Source organism: Alligator mississippiensis, chromosome 4 (genome assembly GCF_030867095.1).
Source record: "Alligator mississippiensis isolate rAllMis1 chromosome 4, rAllMis1, whole genome shotgun sequence".
Taxonomy (NCBI): domain Eukaryota; kingdom Metazoa; phylum Chordata; order Crocodylia; family Alligatoridae; genus Alligator; species Alligator mississippiensis.
Genome location: NC_081827.1, coordinates 166,729,601 through 166,752,780, shown reverse-complemented (window position 1 = coordinate 166,752,780; position 23,180 = coordinate 166,729,601). Strand labels below are relative to the sequence as shown.

The 23,180-nt window shown below is 50.3% G+C and overlaps 1 protein-coding gene across 1 annotated transcript in view; it reads right to left on the bottom strand.

Annotated features, from left to right (window-relative positions):
- The window catches only part of SRCIN1 (SRC kinase signaling inhibitor 1), a 205,837-nt gene that overhangs the window by 86,082 nt on the left and 96,575 nt on the right, over positions 1–23,180 (bottom strand). Inside the window, exon 2 of the mRNA XM_059727015.1 lies at positions 20,130–20,413. Within this exon, the coding sequence (XP_059582998.1) occupies positions 20,130–20,390 (261 nt within the window). The 5' untranslated portion in view covers positions 20,391–20,413. The remainder of the gene's footprint in view (positions 1–20,129; positions 20,414–23,180) is intronic.

Below are 23,180 nucleotides of genomic sequence, written 5' to 3'. Positions count from 1 at the left end.
GGTGTTCCCACTCATGTTACCACTAAATCTTTTGGCTGGGGCAGAGCTCCGGTCTAACTCCCTATCATGCCTCCGTGACAGACAACAGTATGTGGAGGATTGCCCTGGAGGAGGCAACATCCGAGCTGGTCGAGAGAATCTTTGTCCAGGGAATTCTAGAGAGGAGTCTTGGCAGATGCCCACTACCAATGGCATATACTGGACCTGTGGCGTGTGACAGCAGTGCCCACGAAGGGCATGAGACTTTCACCCACACTCAGCTTTAGGTAAATTAGCCTCCATCAGCTCGTGATCTATCTCATTCTAAAAGCAAGCAGTTTCTAAGGGTCTGATCCTTCCTTTACCCCACACTCCTTTTGGACAGTCCAAGGCACCTGCTACCAACCCTCTGTGATCCATCAGCATTTAACATTCCCTCTGCATGGGTGCAAAGGACTGCATAAGGGCCGGTGAATCCGGCTCCACCAGAGCCATCTGGCTCCACCTCTCCACCTGGCTTCCACTGCAGCAGGGAAGCCAGGTCACTATAGGAAACTCAAGCAGGAATGGGCAGGAGACCAGGAAGTAGTCAGGCAGATCAAATTGCAATGCGACTGTGGCAACAGCATCATGTCGCTGGTTCAACATAGCAGAGATTTACAAGGTAAACTCAGCAGCAAGGAGCTGTGCTGCCCTGCCAGCTAGGCTCACACGTGCCCATATACCATCCTCTGATTTCCTTAGAGTCAGGGCCACTCTAAGACACCATTTCTTGCCATTTCCAAGATCTGCTGTGCATGGAGGGTGGGTGGGGTGTGCTTCATGGTGGGGCTCCTGGACACAGCCTGGAGGTGATGTCATGATGCCCACAGTGGCCTGGTCCATGCTAGGGCCCACCTAAAGAAGTTTCCTGCACTGTTAACACTGGTAGAGCTTCAACAGTGGGAGATGGGAGAGGGGGGCACCACCTGTTGCAGAAGTCACTAACACCGAGTCCCAGCCCTCTGTCCAGAGCAGATTGGACTGTCCTACTGCAAAAGACTGCAGCACCAGCCCATAGGTCCTCTCCTGAAGGCCCCCCAAATTGCTGAGAGCAGCAGCTGAGTCTGTGTTAGCAATAGGGCAAAGAAAGGGTGAGAACGTGTTTGGGGTGGAAGTATCAGCACTAAACACAAGCTCCTACATACACACACCCTTCAGACTTGGAGCCCTTGATGGAGAAGAGCCATAATTCTCCTGTTAAATATGTTAACAAATTTTTAAAAAGCACAAAGCGAAAGTGTTCCCAGCAAATGGTTGGCTCTGGCTGTCGCTAATGAGAAAGTGCCAGACGCATCCTGCCTGTCACTGGAATGAAGTCTGATCTAATTCCTAATGGGAATTTGTTCAGTGTCTCCCTGCTGGATTAGTACCACATGCTTATTAATGCCATCCCCTGGGCTGTGATGGGTTTTACTAATGGAACGGTATTTACTACCCGTTTCTAAATCACTTCAAGGTCTTGCTTTTCCCAAAGCCCCCTCCTTACATGAAATTCAGCAACCCCCAGACTTCCATATGCTTTCCAAACCTCCTACGATCAAATTCCCATCTAAACTCTGGGCTGCATCTCTGAATCAGCCTGGAATTGCAACCAGAGGGAAAAACTGATAGTGCCATCTCTGATTGTAGTTCTAGGGATCTTAACACACGAGCGTGCTCACTCTCTCTCTTGCTCCTATCACTACATACACTCCCCTCCCTCCATTACAGCTCACTGTGATGATGGTCCACAACATATTCCACTTCGAAGGAGCAGGAGGTCCAGTCTTTTGAGGAGAAATAAAGGGCCCCATTCTACTCTCTACTGCATCTCTAAGTCCCACAAAGCACAATCTGTTCCAGACCGTTTCTACAACATGTCAGCATCACCTCTAAACTTGCCCGCAAGATCAGGACACTTTGCAACTGAGGGAAACATATTTCCAGGGAGAAAGGGACAGAGGGCAAGAAATACAGGCACTGTGTGAGCTCTTACTTCCCCCAGGATCTAACGCTGTGCTGTTTCCCCCCAAATGGAGACTGAGCAGAGGGTCAAGGGTGTAATACCCTCTGGGGACAAAGTCTGTGACTCCCAGCAAGCCTTCCTTGTTTGTACAGAGTGGCTTCCATGCCAGGACTCTGCCAGCTTGTGTTTGCAAGGCACCACGAAAGGACAAGATGGATGCCAATCTCATGCCACGGCTACAGATGCCTCTCCATGTGCCCAGTTCAGCCGCACAGAGCTGTCCGTGTTCCAGAGGGCTGGAGTTATTGCTGGCTGTTAACTCGGCAGCTTCCTGAGTCCGGCAAATTTAGAGCGAGAGCTGGAGAGGAGATTGGATGGCATCCCCAGGTGCTGTTAAACTGCCGGTACCTTAAGAGAGCTCTCAACCTATTTGCCATCTGATGGCCAATTTCACACTGAGCTTGGGCACAGGTCCCTCACCCTCTGGGAGGTCCTTCCCATCCTAATGACATTCAGGCCCCCTACCGAATCTGATGACAGGCTGAGCTAATGCAAGGGAGACCAATTCCCCATGTCACTCTGGGCACTGTGTGCCTTGTTCCTCCAGTAGGTACTATGCTATAAAACAACCCACCCCCCTTTCTTCAGCCTCTATGCCTCCAAACACCCCAATAAACTCTTTCATCCTCAGCTGCCAAACAGGGTGATAGCAGAGATCAGAGTCCCCGCTGGGAGGGCAAGGCAGGGAACTGGAGAAGGCAAAGCAATAATATAACAGGCTAGTGGCCTCTCAGGACCCAGTGAGCAGGGTCTGGGGGGTGCAGAGGGGATACGATCTGGAGGGGCATTGAGCAGTAGCACCCAGGGGCTTTCCTGACACCCTGTTCTCCTCCTTTCGTGCCAGCCAGATGCCAGCTCCATAAAGCGGGTGGAGGAGGGAAAACAGACACCTGTCAACCAGCGCCAGACCCCACCAAACTGCAGCACGAATTAATAACAGAGCAACATAATACTAGAGCATTCATCAGCCTCTGCCCACTTCCTCCACACACCTCAAAGCACACAGACGGGGACATTCGGCTTTACTGCCTACCCCGGGGAAGGCTCTGCTGAAGTTGTCCCCATGGTACAGACCAGACAGGGGAGAGACGCGCCCTGGAGAGAGTGATCCAAAGGAGTTAGAGTGGAAAGAGGGGAGGGAGGAAATTCCTTTACTCACAGGCCAGCTGAAGAAGGCACCCACTAACAGAAAGGGTAGACATGGGAATGAGAGAAGGGGGCTGTAACCCACCACCCCCAGCTCTTCCTGAGTTAACAAGCTGCTGGGGAAGGTCGTGACCCTGAGGCCTTGATAGGAAGCTTCTGAACCGTTTGCAGAAACCCCAGCCCCTGAGCACACCATCATATAGCCACAAGAGGACACGCACGCACGCACCCCAAAAGCCCCTGCTGAAGGTGGGGGGGAAGGACTGGGGTGCAAAGCCAACCCACTCGGGCATCGGCATCGGGCATGGGGAGAGGAGGAATCAACCTGCTTTGCAGCACTGCCAGGACCAACCAGGCTTAAAACCGACTTTCTTGCCCCCCACCCTGCCTCCCCACCCAATCTCCTTACCTGCCACAGGTTAGTCTCTGCCGGGCCACCTTAAAAATCTCCTGCCATCATGCAGACAGCTCCACACAATGGGATCTGCAGTGTCTATAAATCCATCGTCAGCAGCCGCTGGCTTCTTGGTAGCATCATCTCTCCTGCTCTGCTCGGTGGCAGTGGGTGGGTGGGGGGTTTGCAGAGGTGATGGAGAGGGGAGGGCCAGGGAGTCAGTCCCCACCACCGCCCAGTTGCTGGGTGAATGGGGTGGCGTTGCAGCTGTGGCTCCCGGCTCCATCCGATGCCACCATCACACGCCTTTCACAACTCTGACCTTTGCAATGTGAGCGTGCTGCTTCCCTTATAAGGGCACGGTCGCCTTGGCAACCAGGACTCCACCTGTCTTTCCGTGCTGTGCAGTGCTGTAAGGCTACTGTACATGCATCCGGAGTGGAGGCTGCTGGGGACAACAAGCAGCAGCCCCCTGCCCTGTGCTGGGGGGAGCAGGCCAGGCAAAGCCAGGGCAGGAGCTTTCAGCTATGTCAGTCCCAAACTCTGCCAGCAAGGGGTGCTGCGGGGATCAGGGCAGGAGCACTGGCTGTGCATCCCAGCTACCCCAGCCCCTGCTTCCCCCCGGAGGAGTCAAACTGGGACCCTTCTAAGCACACAGGCTATTGGGCAGCTCATTCCTTCTCCAAGCCTCGGCCGCCTTTCCCCAGCAGTGTTGCAGCAGAGAGGGCTGGAAGAGCCCTGGGGTGGGGAAATCACAGTGCCTTCAGCCCCCGCCTGCCAGTGCTCACCTTGTCTAGTCTGCACTCTCATGGATAGTTTTAGCAGCTGCTGCACAGGGGGCAGGGCCCACACCAGAATCCGGTGAACCACCACGGGGCATGCAGACATGCGTACAGAAAGCCACACGCGCACACGCACAGACACATGGACTCTGGAGCAGACAGACGCGGGCGCAGACACCATGGTAGCCATGCAGAGACAGGCAGAGATTTCTATGCAGGAGAAACCCAAGGCTGTTCTTGCGAGGTCTTAAAAGAGCCTTCACAGCATAACCCACAGAGAATAGAGTTAAAGGCTTTGGCATGGCCCACAGCAATGCGCCGATAATGAAGTGGAGCGGCTTAGCAGTTGGGTCTTCTGTTGTGGGTGGTCAGCCCTACCCAGGGGGAAGGCAGAAATTGGCTCTGTACCTCCCCAAATCATTGCTGGTGGTTTGAACTACCCAGCCCAGGGCAGAGGCAGCTGGGAGTGAGGCTGTCTGGGGGTCCTGCCAGCCTCTACCTTGGGTCTGTCTCTCACCCTCTTTCTCTCTGTAACTTTGAGTACTACTGCAGCCTGCCAATACCAACAGAGCCCTAAACCCAGAGTCCCCGTGGCACCAGTCTTTCCTTCCCATGACCACATCATATCTCAACAGGAGCATGACCCTGTGCATCCTCAGAGTCTGAGAGTCCATGCTACTGAGGCCACACCTCGTTGGGGGGGCAGGCGAGAGGGAAAAGTCCTTGCACTGCTCTGTGGTACTCCTGTACAGCAGTGCCCATCTCCACCCCTGCAGGCCACATGACCAAGCCTTATAAGTTTCCTGGAGCTAGCTCCAGGGATGACACAACAGTACCAGTCTCTTGTATCTTCTAATTTGGGCCACAAACCCAGAGTATGACTTTTTCCAAGAAGGCCCCTTTTACCTTGCTGCTGCTTTTTCTTCCTTTCCAGACCATCACTGCTGCGAGGGAGGGTGAGGTCCCAGGGGTTTTGAATGGGGAGACAGCACCAATGAGGAGGGCTCATCCCCATCCCTCTCTCCACTCGCCCTCCAAAGACATCCATTTTTCAGGCCCTGCTTGATGTATAGGGCTGTTTGCACAGCTGTGCTCTACACGCTGCCACCACTGTTGTCTCATCCCGAGGGACACCCATGCACGCTTGTTGCAATTATGCATCAGGGGCCCTTGTACTGATTTGTGACGTGTATTCATTCTGGAGGGATGCCAGTGGACTGAGCCAGCCCCTGGCAGAGACATCATTGAGGAGTGATGTGAAGACAGAGTGGCATGTGAGGGCCCTGACCTCTCTCAGTCTATAAGTAGTCCATGCAACAATGCAGGATACAGACTCTGGGTCCATGGAGAGTGGTGAGAAGAAGAGGAAAGGAAGGTTGATGGGCAATGGAAGGACCAAAGAGGGGAAGGGATGATGCTCCTCATTTTAAGGATTAATGTCCCTCTCTGTGCGGTCTGCCCCACCATGTTGGGTAACTGGCTGGTACATCCATCCCAGAAATGGCAGCTTAGGAAGTCTCTCTCTCTCTCTCTCTCTCTCTCTCTCTCTCTCTCTCTCTCTCTCTCACACACACACACACACACACACACACACACACACACACACACACACACACACACACACACACACACACACACACCCCCTTCCCCTCCCCTCCCAGCAGTAAAAGCTTAAGATGGCATGCCAACTCGCTGGCATAGGATAATACTGTAGCACTAGAGTGACAGGAAGAGATGGGCAGGACCTCAGAGGTGTACCTATAGTGGTGGAAGGGAGAAGAAACAGAGGGGAGGGCACAGAGGCTCCTACCAGGCACTTAACATGACTTAAGAGATATCTGCCTGCTGCTATCCACCCCTCCTCAATGGGCTGGCCTCATCCTAACAAGTTAACATGAATGTTATCTTTGCATGTTTACACCCTAGCTTATTTTATGGTCTATGTGTCTGTACCCTAAGAAAGAGCTAAATCATCCCTGTGCATAACTACCAAGGGAAAGTCCCCCAGCAAAGCACTGCTGGGAGCCAAGGCCAAGATCTCTGGTTCACTAGAGAAGTGTTTTAACCAACTCATCTCTGGGGCAACAAGCCTAAAGTAGGGTTGTTTTTGTGTCGTTCAGGCCAAGGAAAACCAGGGGTTCAGGAATAATTACCATCCATTGTAGTGATCAGAGCAAGGCTGCTTCCTAGAGGCTAGATGAGAAACAACATGATGCTCAGCCCCCACTGCCAGCTCTTCCTGAGAACGTGCCAGGTTTGCTAATAAAGTTTATCTACACAGCTGGCCCAAGAGATCAGCACAGGGGCAGAGCACTGCCAACTCTCAGGACTTTATCACAAGTTTTCTTCCTAAAGTCCTAGCTCCTGAAGTCATGAGAAAGGGTCAGCTTGCTCTTTTATTTAAGGTAAGTGGCTGCTGAGGAAATTTTGAAAGCACAACCCTTTCAGGCTCCATAACCACAAGGCAGATAAAATGGGCTTTACTTACTTTTTAATCATCCCTTGATTTGCTGGGGCCTGACTGGTAGTGTTTGAATGTTTGGCGCTGACAATCCTACCTTCAACAGCCAGGGACAAAGAGAGGGAGGGATATCCCCAAGGTCACCCAGCGAGTCAGTGGCAGAGCCAGAAGCAGGACCCAGGAGTCTGGACACTCCCAGTCCTTAGTTGTAAGCACTCAAGCAAACTCTGAGCTAGAGGAAGGAATAACACTGAGGTTTAAACAATGCTTGTATAGCACCTGGAACTTCACAGATGACAGGCCCTATATAAAAGGGCAAAGTACTATTAAAAATAACTGATGCAAAAAATTGCTAACCATTAGGAGTGCAGCATGGGCTGCCTGTGCTGTAGGGCCTGCTCCACTTCCATCTTTCTGCTGTCAGAAATGAAAGGTCCATTTCTAACCAGGCACCCCTAGCAGTGGGAGACCACGTGTCAGCTACTTTCAAACCCATGTGAACCTGGAAAGTTCAATTCAATTTCAACAATCAGGCTGGGAAAATTAATTTCCTAGTTGCACCTAGTAGCCCCCATGATGGACCATGACCCCTGCAGTGCCTGGAGCTGTACAAACCCAAAACAAAAAGAGGATTCCTGCCCCAAAAGAGCTTAGGGTCTAAGTGATCTGCACCTCACTTCAAGGAGGGAAAGGACTTGAGTGCTGGGCAGGGTAAAAAAAATCCCAATGAAAAGGTGAGAAAGAATTAACAATCCGAATGCCGTAATAGTCACATCTTTGTGACCCTTCCCTACTAAGTTCATAAAAAGTCAATAAACGACTGACATGTTTTGAATGTGGTGCAGACATGAGCTGTATACAAAGGTGTGTAGGAGCACATCAGTGGAAGGTGTGAGATGGTTAGTAGCATCCGATTGACCTGATGAACTGTGTAATGATTGATTCACTACTTAGTAAAACACCTCTTGATTATTTATTAGCCCCAAGTGTAAAAATACTCTCTATAAAAGTGCAACCAAGCACTGTCTCGTGCCAGCTTCTGAGGGTTCATTCTGCCTCCAGGCAACACATTCGGCAAAATGCCTAAGTGCTTGCCGCAGTCCAGCCCTATTCAGGGCAGCCTGTTCTTAACTTTAAGCACATGTTTCAATGAACAGAGATGGACTTAAGCAGATGCTGTGTTGAACTGGGCTACAATGCAGAGAACAGCTTCCCTGCCACTAGACAATCTTGAAGGGAATGCAGGTGAAAAGATCCTTCGGGACCATGAAGTCAAACATGGGTTTGACATGCAGGAAGGAAACCAATTTGGTGACCTCCCCAAGGCAGCCACCTCAGTGCTCCCTCATTCTCAGGGATTCGAGGCCTATCCTTTACTGACAGCTGCATCCACTACACCCTTTGAGTGCTGCACAACCCCTACCCTGTAGAGGATTATAAAACCCTATTTCCCAGATGCTAAAACTGAGGCACAACAACCTGTCCCAGCCTTCTGAGCATGTCTGCAGCAAGCCTAGCGATGGAACCCAGCCTGTCTGCATGAAAGTCTCCTGCCTTCTTCCCTTCTCCAACCAGCACCTGCCACCCAGCTAAGCTGGTGCGACGGCTCAGGTCACGCTGAGATCTGGTCCCTTTTGCAAGACAATGAGATCAGGAGGCAGGATATGGCCTCGGAGCTTTATTTAAACATCTTTCTATAGATACTTTAGGGATGTGGCACTCTCACTTATTTATTTATTTATTTATTTATTCCAAAATCGGATTTATTCTGGGCAACTGCAAATCTGCTGTTGTCAGGCAGTCACCAGCACGTTAACACTCAGCTTCAGCCTTTTTTTTTTCTTCTCCTGCAGCAAAACTGGACGAGCTGAAAGCCCAAGCTTTTCTTGATTTTTATTTAGATCATAAAAAGGAGCATTCCTCCCCTAACCACAAGGCTGTACTTAAACCCCCCCGTGCTACAGTTTACAACCCACAGGGCAACAGAGCAGGAGAGGCTTTGCAGCTAAACAGCTGGCATGCCTGCACTTAAAGGGTTACGGTCAGGAGAGTGTTTGTAATCCTCTATTTTCAAGGGTTTATAATTTGTCTGCAAAAATAAACCAACCCCAATGTGTTCCAGACTGGCACAGGCCCTGCAAGGTCTCGGCTGAAGAGCGCATTCTAAAAGCATCTCATGTCGGTGAATTGAGAGGAGCGGGGGAAGAGGGGAAAAGGTCGCCTGCTGAAATGATTCTGATTATTTTTATAAACATTTCCAACTTTCTGACATAAGCTGGATAAACCCAAGGACATTTGGTGGAGGGTTCACGCACAATACGGCGGCTTCACTTTGTAAGTGGCTTATTTCAGAGAGTATTAGTCACTGCGTCGGCACATTTTACTCACTACACACAGCTGTTCCCTAAAGCATGCACAGCAGCCACTTGGAATTTCATGCTGGCAGTGGAGACGGGACCCAGAACCTCCCCTACGCCCAGAGCCAAGTCTGTATCTGCTGTGAGAAGTAGGCAAATTATGTGTGTGTGTATTTCTGATGCCATCTGGGAAAGGACAGGGCTGGCCATGAAGTCAGTGTGATTTAATGGACTAGGCACTGAGCTGGGAGTCAGGAGACTTTGGTTTTACTCCAAGCTCTGCCACTGACTTGCTGGATGATCTTGGTCAAGTTACACCCTCTTTCTCCTTGTCTCTCTTTCTCTTCCTACCATTTGACTCAAAGGATAGGAAGACTTCTAGAGCAGGACTGCCACGGTGTGTGCAACACTAAGCATAACAGGGATGTGATCTCTGGTGGGGCTTTTGGCATTACTGAAACACAAACAACAAAGAAAACTGCCAGGTGCTAAATGGTCCTTCAGGACTTACTAAGGGAACCAAGCTAAATATACATTGACATGACCTTTTATCATTTTATAATAATGCAGGGCTGTCCAAGTTCTGAGTGGTGAGGGCCACAAGCCCCTAGACCACATGCCATGTGGGCCGCTTGCTCTCCAGACTGCATGCCATATGGGCTGCATGCCACGCCAGCACCTCACCCTGAATGCTGCACTGCACCACATGCTTCCTCCCTGCCATAACACACATGCTAGTACCCCCACACAGTGCCACACAGGGTCCCTAGGTATCTCCAGAACCTCCCAGCCATGGACTCCCTCAATCCCATTGCCCTGCCCCCAGGGGAAGAGCAGGAAGAAGCAGCCAGAGGAAGGAGTGGGAGTCCAGAGACTGGCAGCAGCAGCTGGAGTGCTGTGGGAAATTGTGCCTGAACTAGAAGCCTGGGAGCTGCAGGTTAAACCCTGGACGGCGGGATGCAGCCCCTGGGCCACTAGTTGGGTAGCTCTGGATTAACACATTTAAAAATGGGAATCTTTAAAAAAAATCCAAATGTACCTCTCGTGATTCTTGCTTTCTGCATTTGACCAGCTGAGGGCAGCAGGTGGGCACTGTGGGGCAGGAACTAAATGCAGACTTCAGGCAGATAGGAAGCCTGAGAGAACAAGCCAGAGCTATTAGGCAGTTTCACTTTCTGATTGCCATTCCACTGTTTATTGTCAATGCTGCCATTTAAAGCTCTTTCCCATCTGGGTTTTAAATTAGCTAGCTGCAGCCTTGGACTTCTCTGCAGCTTCACCGGTGGTCTGGCGGGTGTTGGTACTATTGTGTGCTTGCTTTTCCTTCTCTGTTATATATACATGTGATTAAAATTAATTCTGTACTCGCTTTCCAGGCCTTATGTGTGCGTACAATGGTGTTATGCTGCAGGGTTTGCAAGGCTGAAAGCAGTGTTGACATTTACAAAAATGTTTCTATTCATATCCAATTGGGTAAAAATCTCTCGTATATAATATTTTAAACAAAAAGCCAAGTCTAGGACCTCAATTACCTGGCCGCCTCCAATCTTCAAAATATTAAAAACATGAGAAAGCCTCAAACATTTCAGATGGGCTCGGAGCACATTTGCCTCCCAATGTCATTTAAATGTCACTCACGGGTTCCATCTTCCTATTCTCATTTACTCTCCATTATTATCTCTCACCTTTAGAAAAGGGGAATGCTGGATTTTTTTCCCCCTTCCCCCACCTATTTCTGTTTTGCAAGCATGTTATGTCTTGTGTTTCTTTTTAATTGTAGTCAAAATCAACATGCCCATCTTTAGTTGTGTTAGCTTCTGTTTTGGACTGGGGTCAGCACGAATATGTCCAGGTCTGGGCAGTACAACAACTATGATGAGGAGCTCTCACTCTTCTTTGGAGTGAGTCAACCCCAAATGGTGCGAATCACAATGTTTCCAGTTTGGCATGCATTCATTTGGCTGTGTAGGGGAGTGCCCACTCTCCTTTACAGCACGCCACCCCAAAACACTGGGTTGCATCTACTGCAGGGCTGTCAAACTCATCTGGCCCTGCGGACTGAATGAGTGGTGAGGAGCCCGAACCAGCACAAGTGGCACCTGCCTGGGTGGGCCAATACAGGACACTGGTCTGAGTAGGCATCACAGATGGTGCAATTTGGGACTAGACCCCAGGGAGCACAATGTATGGTACAGCCCAGAACAGCCCCAGTGAGGACTGCATGTGGCACAGCCCTGGACCTGGCCCCACCAAGAACTGTGGTTGTTGTATGTCTGGGGCATTGTGCATGGGACCAGTCCAGCACAGCATGTGGGTCAACAGGGCAGTACTGGGAGCCAGGTATGCTTGACACCCCTGATCCAGTGGAATAGCGCTGGTTAAAATTCAGTGGGGTCAACAGCACCAGGAGAAGGTCTTGCATTACTTAAATCTCACTCAAACTGTGGTCAATAGCTGCAAAGGGGCTAGAGTTGGTCTTTTGCACCAGGGTGGATTTTGCCCTCTGAGATGAAACAATGAGTTTGCATTATCAACTTTTCTTGAAAGAAGAGACCTTTACAATCAAGCATCTCTTTTCACCACATTATAATAATCCTTAAAAGCTAATCAGATCTGGAGTCCACGCTAGTTGGACTTTCCTGTAAGTGTTGCTTAAAAGAAAAATCAGAACCACTGTATTAGTAACTGAAACAGTTCCCATTATTTACTAAGAAATATCTCTCTGTGGCAAGAAATATCAGACCCTTATCTCCAGCACAGAAAGGAACAGATTAAGGATTACGCACCTCTTGGAGGCATGGTGGGTGACTCACTGAAAAATGCCTTGTGAGTGATGACCTAGCACAGCCTTAACCATGGACTGGTGATGATAAAGCAGCAATCAACAATTAACATGGCCTACATCAGAAAGCTGAAAACAATGAAGAAGAGGATTTACTTCGCTAGATCTCTGGGAATGGATGCCCTCCTTTCAGAATGCCTGTTTGTCCCCTGTCGTTCTACAAAGAACATATAGGGGAAACGCTGCTCCAAGTAAAGTTACGTGTCACATTTAGACCATACTAAGGGCACCCAAAATGTGAGCATCGGTCTCGTTAAAGCAAATTAACTCATGCTAAGTGCCCTCTGAGCATCTCAAAGTTACTCCACTTCAGGTGAGGGTTAACTCCAGGCCATGCTACCTAGTTTGTGTTAAGGTATCTTCAGTCTGCTCCATGGAGATAAAATGAGTAATTTGCAGCCCCCCAGTACCCCAGGATGCACCACTCCCAGCACCCCCCCCCCCCCCCCCGAGCAGGGAAAGAGCCCAAGTGTCCTTGGTCCTAAGCCAGGGGTGGGCAAAATGCAGCCTGGGGGCCAGATGCAGCCTGCCAGGTCATTCTATCCGGCCCGCTGGGGCCCTAAAAAATTTAGAAAATTAATATTAATTTGCCCTGGGCTGCCTGCCATGCAGCCCTCGATGGCTTGCCAAAACTCAGTAAGCGGCCCTCAGCCAGAAATAATTGCCCGCCCCTGCCCTAAACTGTGTCTCTGCTCACAGCCCTCTAGTGGCAAGTCAGAACTGTGCAGGCAAGAAATGGTATCAACTCTTAATGCACGACTGCTCACAGCACGTTCTAACTTTACCTCTGTTTAACATCCCACAGATTTAGTGCAGTCTAAGTGTAACATGTAACTTCAACCTCACTGTAGACCTGGATTTTCTTGTTTGTGAGGTAAATTTGAATCTGGCTGGAAACATGAGGTCAGATCCTCAGCTAGTATAAATCAGTGGCACTCCACTGACATCAGTATGGTTACATGTATCTATCCAAGCTACAGATCGGGCCATAGAATGCAATTTCTGTCCACATGGGTTGGAAGAAGTGGTGTTATGACACAGATGACCAGAAGTTATGTTTTAAAGCATCTGTTAAAATAGTTATTTCCTTCATGTACAAGAGCCTAAATCTAATTTTCCCAACTTGTACATTTATTCCTTTGTTTTTTATAAGTGCACCCCACAATCCTGTTCGACCTGCCCAAAATTGCCTCTTAAAAACCAGAAATGAATGGATAAGCTTCAAATTCCAAGAGAAGCTTTAATGCAAAAACACACCTCCCTACTGCCCCTTTGGAAAGAAGCTGCGACTCACGGTAAGCACTGATGGTCCAAGCAAGCATCTGCTGGCCAAGGGGAGGAAGCGGATTCTACTGTCAAAGGTACTTCACAGACTCTGTCCTGGCCCCAACTCCACACAGGCAGCATAAGCATAAGCAGAATAGCTAAACCCATCCAACATGGCATGGAAGGGAAAGAGATGGACACTATACTGCCACTCATGCACTTGATATTGCCAGATCCTGCAGGTTCATCACAAGCCTCAGGATGGTTGGAGTATAAAGCCTCAGCTCCTGGAGTCAGGTGATTGTGTGTGAACCTCAATGTCTTTTTTTTTTTTTTAACCAAGTCTGTTTCTTGCCTTCATGTTTGCATTGACAAGCTTGAGCACTGGGAGCTGGAAGGTTGAAACCAGAGAAAGCAGATCAAAAGGCCTCAGGATACATGAAATCAAGCTCACCTACCTCCTGCAATGTCCAATGAGATCAACACTCCCAGCACTCTCAGTGCCCAAACATTGCTCTTGGGAATGATTCTGTGCTCAGGAGCAGATATTGATATGCTGCTGCAGTCACACAAGAAATAAATATCCTTTAAGAGCATTGAGTATTAATGAAGTTCCAGTAAGACTGATGCCCCAGTCAGGGTTCAAATGGATCTGTTGTATTTGCCAATCTTGGTTGACTTCTGAGGCCTAAAAGAAAGGTAACTACCCTCACAAAGGAAAGGAAGTTTGTTTCCTGAAGTCCCCCCAGCATCTGTCAATGCTATATGGACAGATTTAAGACAAACAGATCTGTTCAATGTGTGGAGGATGGAAGCAGACAATGCCATCTCTGCCTTATGAATGGAAAGGAGCCCAAGCTGCAGCCCTAAAGATTTCTATTCCTTTATTTCTTTCCTCTACTTCTTTCTGCCCAGGTTACTGCTATAGATCTGGGAGCGCTCGCTTCCATCCCTTGGGGAGGTGTCTTGTTGGAAATGATATAGAATTCATGTCTAGGCATTTCCTCCAGCTGCTCTATGCTCACCTTCCTCTGTGCCTTTTTATAATATTATATTTTAGGTGTGAATTTAGTACTGGAGTGACAAGCCTGGAGACTAGAGTCTTTAGTTTTGCTCCCAGATCAGGTACAGGAGCAAGACAAACTCTTCTCAGCCCAGGTCAGCACCCCCTATCCCACTATTCACACCCTGCATTCTCTGCCGAGATTGCCAAAAAAGGTGGTGCCATTAGCATCCACCACGGCTATGGCTCCCACTAGGGGGACTCCTGTGCTCTGAGGACTGGGCTGAGGCCACTAAATTCATAGCCCAGAGGCTACCCAGAAATTTGTGCCTCCTGCACAGTACTCCCAGGCCACCCTTCTCTTTCTAAGAACACTGCCTGTTCCCAAGCCACAAGCTGCCACCAGCTCATCTGTAGCATGGGACTCCACACCTTCTGGAGCACTGGAAATCTGGCCATTGCTCACTGGAACAAGGTGTCCAGGGACTAAAAGGATGCTGCAAGTGTAAAGGAACAATGTGTTTGCTTCAGAAGCCTGGTGCAGGCCACCAGAATCATTGCAGCCAGAATATAAAACACCAGATAGGCTCTTTGATGCTCAAGGTGCCATTCTAACAAGGCAGTGAGGAGCCTGGTAATAGAAAAGACAGTGAAACATTAGCCAAGGGGAGGCTGTACTGGAACTCAGAGGACCTTGATAAACAATAATGTGGGCACAATATTAGTTTGGTGCTCAGGAGAACTGGGTGCAATCCCAGCTCTGCCACAGACTCCCTGTATGACCTGGGGCAAGCCACTTAATCTCCCTGGGTCAGATCCTAGTCTGCCTACTAGTTGCTTCAGAGTGATCCTACTGCACCCTGCTCAAATCCCTGAAACATCATTAATATGCTTACTTTTTGACACATCATCATCTCGGCCTGACAACTAAGTCCCACAAAGCAAGCAGCAAGCAGGAAGAGGACTTGCCTATCACTTATATTAGCTGTTTAACAGGGACTTGTGCTGGGTGCAATAGGATTGAGCTATGGTGCCTAAATCTTATAGGTGGAAGAGGATCTGGTCCCCATGTCTCAAGTGCTTATCTGTAAACAGGGTTGATGACACATCCTTGGTTGATCAGGCCATAAGCTCTCTGGGGCAGGAACAAACCCTCCTTATCTACATGTACTACACTTAGCACCAGGGGGGCTCTTCCTTCCAATGGGATTTTTTGGGCAGCACCATGATATAAATAAGTGAATAATAAAGGCATCAGCAGCAAATAGAATGTCAAAGTACCTGGAATTTAAACGATGCCCTTAGGACCCAATGAAGGCATAGAGGTTTCAATTTGTCAAGTATCTGTGATACGTGTCACAGATTGATGCATGCATTACACAGAGATGCAGAGGGCTGCCATGAACGCCAGGGTACAGCAAGGGCTTAACGTTATGCCTCTGGGTGCTTGGGGAATTGCAATGCTATAGAAAGGCTTTTGCTTTCCTCTTCATTTTCATACTCACGGCTTAAACCTGTGGTTCTCAACCTTTCTAGACTTAAGGTCCCTCTTGGAAAATGCCAGCTCTTAGTTTCACTCTTTTTTTTAACTATGGAAAAATACTAGAGCAATTCTTGTGTTGCAAAGAACTCAGACAGACTGCAGCAGGTCAGAATGGTTTTAACACATGGATCCCTATTTGAAACCTCTGGGTTTATCTTGTAAATCTTGTTTGAACATCTAACAGTGCTAATGTTGTGTGGCACCCTGTGGCACCCTTGAAAGGATCTCAAGGCACCCCATGGTGCTATGGCACCCTGGTCCAGAGTCACTGGTTTAAACCTTAACCAAGATGTTGTGCTGTGCAAGACTTACGAGCAACACCTCTATTTTGCCACTCACTAGGTAAAAACTCATCTCTGATTAAAAGGAAGAGATGTGCTGGTGACTGGTACCCTGCACAGTTTGTAAAGGGAGCTCAGTTTCCTACAGAACCTGGAGGACCAGTCCCGAACCCAGCATCAAGTCAGATGCCCAGCCCCACAACACATAAGGGCAGTCAAGATGAGGTACGACAAGACAAGGTACTGTGTGTTGGCATTTCTGGATACTGGGTCTGCGGCTATCCAGTCGCATACATGGAGAGAGGTGTGTGGGTTTCAGGTGGAAACCAAGACACAGTCCTGGGAAACAAGGCTTGGACAGGAAGAACAATTCATGGGCCAGAAGGCAGGTAAAAGTCATGTGTATGGGCAGAAGGGGTTCTTTGCATTTCTGAATGATTTTTTGCATCCTCAAGGGTGTCGCTGAGTGCCTGTCTCTGATGTGACCTGGCACTGTGCTATAACCCCTACCGCTCTGCACACACAGCCCTGCCAATGTGCTTCAGTTCTGATCTCCAGCTCCAGGCCCCACACAGCTGGGCCTAGGGCACTACAGTCTTGACCCATAGCTCCTCCAGATGTTTCTGCTGTTAGGGCCCCTGAACCCTGATCCACAGCACCACCTTTGATCCCCGCTGTGTCCTCTCCCCACCCAGCTCTGCTAGCACTCCTGGTTCCTGCCTTGCAGCCCCACGACTCTGCCTCTCCTGAGCAGACTGCCAAAGAGGCAGCAAGATTTTGCTGTACATAGGAATCCACTTGCCAAGGTGGGGAGTGAGACCAGCAAACTCAGCTTGTTGGTGCCTAAAGAGGGGGTTGGATGCTAGGTCTCTAGCAGAGCATTCTAATCCTACTGCAGCCAGAGCCGCCTTCCCAGCTCATTCCCAGACAGCGGGACTGCTGCAGCAGTGGTGGGAACAGGGTGAGTCAGACCTGTTATCTTAGGCCTTTCCACTTGAAGGTATTGTGACTACTAAGGATGGAGGAGCTCTGGGGCTCAGACCTGCTGCCTCTGTGGGAAAGCACAAGTCACTCTAGAAATACCTTCACTTTCTTTGCGAGCTCCAGCTGGGTCCCCCTTCTCCTTGCCCTCCCCTTCCCTTTCCTCTTGCCTGCAAAGCAACATAGCGCTGTTCACACCTTGGGGCCTGCTTTGGCTAAGGGCACAGACTGCATTCACTGCTGCTGGCTCAGGGTGGCAGCTCAGCAGCAGCAGCAGCAGAAAGCAGAGCACGATTCTACAGTCCCCAGCTTTTCCCCACAGAATTATGCCCCACAAAGGATCCTAGGGAGGTGGTTCTGCCTCAGGCTGCTATTCCAGAGGCTCCTGCTGACACGCTTGCTCAGGGTTATGTCACATACCTGAAGTCATGAGGTGAGACTGCAAAGCCCCTTGGGGCCCTTTTAGAAGCAGATCCCATCATGACTCCTGTTAGTAAGCTCATTGCTTGGCTGTCAAGGGAGGGCACTGCTGTGGCAATCCCCAGGTGAGCACCAGTGGAGAGGGATGAAGCAGCACCACCAGGGACATGATGACAGCTCTGGGCCTGTACCTGGACATCCCAATGGGGTGGCCTTGCCTCTGCTGCAGACAGAGGTGTTATCCTTCAAATGGCTTCGCTTCTGCACTGGAGAGCACCGTCATGTGGTGAGGAGTAAGCATAGGGCTGTGGGGGAGCAGGAACCACCTACAGGTGGCTGCTCAGGGATCTGTGAAACAATTCAGGCATTCCTCTCACCTGGCACCACCAAGCAGCGTCATCCCTCAGGGCTGAGGGAGGAATTTCATTTGTGTTTCCAGGAAGAGTGGCACATGCAGGCACAGTTCAGGATGGGGAGGAAGAGCAGAGCACCTTTGTGCTTTGTGCTTCCAAGCTGGACAGGGCCTGGAATGGCCCTGTTATAGCTCACAGAACCTGGGGAGCTGCTCTGACTTTTGGCTGTCCTTCCTGGGCTGCCTCTGGACAGCTCCACACTGTAGCACTTCAGCAAAACCTCCAGGGAGCTCCATGCACAGGCCCCAAACTAGGGGAATTTTCACCCAGCCCCTGGGCACCAGCCTGGTGTTGTTGTAGGGCTGTGGTAGAGAGGGGAACCCTTACATTCATTGCAGACCTGAGCTTCAGCAAGGACCAGAAGCTCCCTCAAGCCCTAGAGAATCACAGAAGGGACCTCATGTCAGCACGTAAGCCTGCAGCACAAGGCTGAGCCCGAGGGCACTAGAAATTTGCAACAGGATGCAGGACTAGTTCCATCCAGGTCCTAGGCTCCATGCCCACTCCAGGTGTTGTGATCTGTCAAACAGGGTGTGGATCTAGGGTCTCAGGCCCATGCCAGAGAATGGGCATCCACTTCACAACCCTACCCAACCACCCTGCTGCCATACACACATGTACAAAGAGCCAAGACCTAGACAGCTCAGTGTGGCATCTGTGTGTGCATGTGTTGGGGGAGAGGAGCTTGCCCTTTCTTTGACTGTTGTGGCCCTGCTGTCTCTGTTACTGGATTGAACTGGCAAGCCAGTCATTCTTCCACTCCATCCATTAGGATATCAGTGTTGGGGACATGGACTTCCAGTTTATCTAGACTCCAAGTCTACGCCACTAGCTCAAGGGAAACCTCCACTCCAGGCTCAGATTCCACACAATCCACCCGAATCTAAGCCCTCTGCCAGCACAAGATGGTTGGACACCAACATGATCAGTTTTACAATGCCTGAACTGACAATGTATTCAGTAGAGAACCAGGGCTGAGTTGCGAGGTTCTGATTTAAGCCCTGGTTCCTGGTAAAAGCCCATCCAAATAAGGGTAAAAGCTAAGTATTGGTCTCTACTGTACAGTATAATCACATAAATGCATGGGCCCAAATTGCTATAACTTTATGCTCAGAGCTAAGAGTCCAGCATGTCAGATGCATACTGGATACTGAGCTCTTGGGAAAAATCTGGTTCTTATCTCAGTGCCTAAGTGGGAACTGAGCTCTTCTGAGGATCAGGGTTTGAACCCCTTGGGAAACCAATGTGCCATAAACAAACATATGTGCAGATGCAGAGTTACAGCCAGCACCAACTCCACTGCCTATCTCATACTTCTGACCTTGCACTAGAGAAGTGCGCTTAACCAGGAAGGGAAGGCTAATAAAATTGCTTGGTTAGAGGCATGTCCAGAGAGGCATTTGGGGGGTTGTCATGGGGCCAGGGATGGGCCTGGTGAGCCTGTGAATGTGGAAAGATCTGCCGGTGTGATGTATGCACTGAGGGTCTCTGTCCCCTTGTGAACCTTTGCATTGAGTGAGACAGGGCAGGTGAGAAATGTTGAGCAGAGTAGCACTTACAGACCTGGGGGAGGCCCAGAGCAGGGGTTTTAGCCCCAGGAAGAGCCTAGATATACCATGAGTCTTCATTTTAACCCCTTGAGGCAGAGGGATAGAGGCAGGGACTGCTTTAGGTCCATTTAGCCTCTCTCTGAACCTTGGCCAAGCCCAATTCCATCTCTGGGCTTGTGATTCAATAAGGGTTGGGGGGAAGTGGGTGCGGTTTCCCCCTAGCCCTTCCTACTTCTGGGGAAGGGAAATCCATCTCTTCTCTTGGAGCTGCTAGCCCCCCAGGAAAGTTGAATCATGCATACCCCTTGCCCCCACCACATCCATTCCCACTCCAGGACATACTAGCCACCCCAGATATCACATCTCCCCTTGTATGCCCCCAGGCTTTCCACACGAAGGGAAAATCAGTCTCCAATGTATTTCCTCTAAGGCCCAATCCCCACCTACATGTGCCACCATGACACTCCAAGTGTACTCACACCCCTGGGGAAGTAGGGCAGGAGCTGCCAACCCAAGCCTATCAGCCTATTTATATTCCATGTGACTCCCCCACCCCCACCCCGTATACCCTGGAGGCCTGGGCTAGAGCCCCTGGAGCATCTTGAAAAGCTGCATGAGTTGGGAGAAGCAAGGGCCATACCCCTGACTGAAGAGTGCCTCTTACCTGATCCCGCATTCTCTCCTGCTGCCCACGGATTGCCAGGGCATGCTGTGGGTACTTGCTCTTCAGGTGGTCCATGAAGGCATCCCGCTTACGCTCCATCTCCGACTTCTGGAGTCCGGTCAGGGCCTCCAGGCTCTGGGCGGCGATCACCGTGTGCCGGCGCTCTGAGGTGTGCACCAGCCCTACATTGGAGAAACGCCGGGTCCCGTTGCCCAGGGTTCTGTACTCCCGCGGGTACTCTGCATCATCCGCTGAGATCATGTGTGTGCTAGTCCTCTCGGGATCTACACAGGGTGGGAAGAGAAAGCAGAGCAGGGGTCAGGGACCTTGCCACTGGCCCTCTGTCGGCCACTCCTTGCCATGACTTGGAGGACAGGCTGGGCTGAAGGGGGAGCCCAGCCATGACTGGTCTACTGTGGAGTGGTTGGGTTGGGGCTGGGATGAATGAGCTGAAGCAAGGGGGTGACTGCATTGGATGGGAGGGACCTGGTTGCTGCCTGAATCCCCTGTCCTTGGCAAAGCCTAGGCTCCTCCCAATGCACTCTCTGGCTTTGTTTCCCTCACCCTTAAGCTAGGTGCTGAACTCCTGCAACGGAAGAAATGGACACCAATGAGGCCAGCAACTCATGACGGGGCTGGCAGGGTCTGAGCCTGGTCTAACAGGAGCTGGAATTTCAGCCATTCAACTGAGGCAACAGATCCCAGAAGCCATCCCATAGGTTCTTCCAGTGCCCCCTGCTATCACGGACATAATGGGTCCTTAGGGAGGGGAAGGCAGATGGGGAGGATCCTGAATGATCTGCATGGGGGCATGGTTCTTGACTGTGCAGGGTACTGTGGTTTATGGATCCACTCGCTGGCCCAGGCAATATTTAAAGGGGCACTGTAAAGCACTCAAGACCAAGCATGGCATCTCATGAAGAAGCGTCCCCAGGTTGGTAAGTATCTCGTGATGTATTGGGCACATTCACTACCAGCCAGCAGGCACCAAATGACATCAAGAAAATATAGAGTCCGAGCTGACTGGGAATAAAATGCCTTGCCTAGCTCTCTGCTAAGGCTGGGGGCTTAGGGCCAGATTTCTAAGGGCTCAGCCCTCGCCATGGGCACTAGATCGTCCAAAGGACGTCCAAAGGCATATACATCAAGGAAGATTTAATGCTCAGCATGCAGCAGGGCAGATGGGGAAACAGAGAGGTGCGTGCACTGGGAGGGAGGGAGACGCTGTTTGTCACACAGCAAGGACAAGTGAATCAAGAAGGGGATCATTTAAACTTCTGAGGGGGATTTTTTAAAGCCGGCAATGGAAGTGAGTTTTAAAACCAGGGCTCAAATGTTTGATGGCGTCTGTTTAAATTGCTCCTCAAATAGAAACCACCGGAAAAATTGGCATGCCCTGGGTTTGTCCTCACTGATGAGATGACAGCTTCGCCAGGGAATTGGCACTTCTCCCACCTACTCTCTCTTTCTCTCTCTCTCTCCTACTCACTCAGCCCCAGAACTGGGTCACGGAGCCTCAGGTCTGAACAGGGATGTGGGAGAAGGAGATGGGTTGATTTCAGGCTCATGGAGAAGGGGGCCGTACAGGGGTGGGTGGGGGTAAAAATACAGGCCTGGAGCGGAGGGCAGGGGCTTGAGGCTGCAATCAAGGCTCTGTCCTGAAGGTGATTGCAGCAGGGGCCACGAAAGGGAAGGAAGAGGCGAGACTGGATCTGGAGGGCCACCATCCCAGGAGAGGGGCAGACACAGGGACAGGACAGGCAGAACCACGGAGACATTACATTCAAAACAAAATACTAAACGGTCGCTTCAAAAGAAAAAAAGGGTAAAAATAACCAAATAAAACAGTCAGAGACCCACAAAGGATGGAGGCCTGGACACTGCTCTGGAGCAGAGACAGACAGAAGGACACAGACAAACGGACAAACCAAAAAAAGAAAATGAAATGCAGGCCAGTATGTGGGAAGGATCCTTTCCAACCATCGGCGCCAGCAACATCCTGAGGCTAAGGATAGGGCTTGTGCAGTGCTACATCCCTTCACTGCCTCACCCTGTGTAGGGATGTCCTTGCTGCACAGAAGCCCAACCAGCCTGCCTAGATCCCACAAAGCCTGCCCAGGACCTGTGCCCAGCCAGCTCCCTGCAGTAGTCTTCTTCCCCATGTAGGGCCCAGTGTGTCTCTCCCTGCACTTGTGTAGTCCAAATCTCTGCTCTTCCCAAGCAGACACAGCTCCTCCAGACTAGCCACAAAACCAGTCACCCCAGGGACTTTTCCCTTCATGCACAAGTAGCAGGTTCTTGGCATCTCAAACTAGGAACAACTTCTGCCTCTCTCCCTAGAGCAAAACATCCCTGCCTCAGAGGCACTGAGCTGGTGGGATGCTCCCCTGCTGCTGCGGGGAAGGGCTCTTCCTATGCACAGGAAAGATCTGCTCTCACCCCTTTCAGGCCAGTCTCTGTCCAGCCAAGCTGGGAAGGTATCCCTTCCTGAGGAGCCTCTACTCGCTCCCAATACCAGACTTGCAACTGCAGCTCCAATGGGCAGCCCCTCTCTCATAGGCCAGGCCCCAGCTCCAAGGCACCTCAAGCTGGGATAAAATAACTGCTGTCAGAGAGAAAGGATGGTTTTGTGCATGAGGAGCTGGGTTGTTCTATTTATTGCCATGCAGTTTCTAGCTTCTCTGTGGAGACAGCTGAACTGGCACTAAAGGAGAATCTCCACTGTCTAGAGCAGTGGTACTTAATCTTTTTAGACTCGAGGCCTCCCTCATTAGACTCAAAACACCCCTGGGAAAATGCCAGGTCTTTGCTTTCACCCATTTTTTGACTACAGAATAATAAATAGAGCAATTCTTCTGTTGCAAAGAACTCAGAAAGCCCACAACAGGTCAGAATGGTTTGGACACTATGGGTTCCTGTTGGAAATCTCTGGGTTTGTCTTGTGAATTATGTGTACCTGTTTGCAGACCTAACAGAGCTAATATTGCCTAGGACCCTGAAAAGGATCTCATGACACCTCAGGATGCCTCAGCACTCTAATTGTCACTCGCT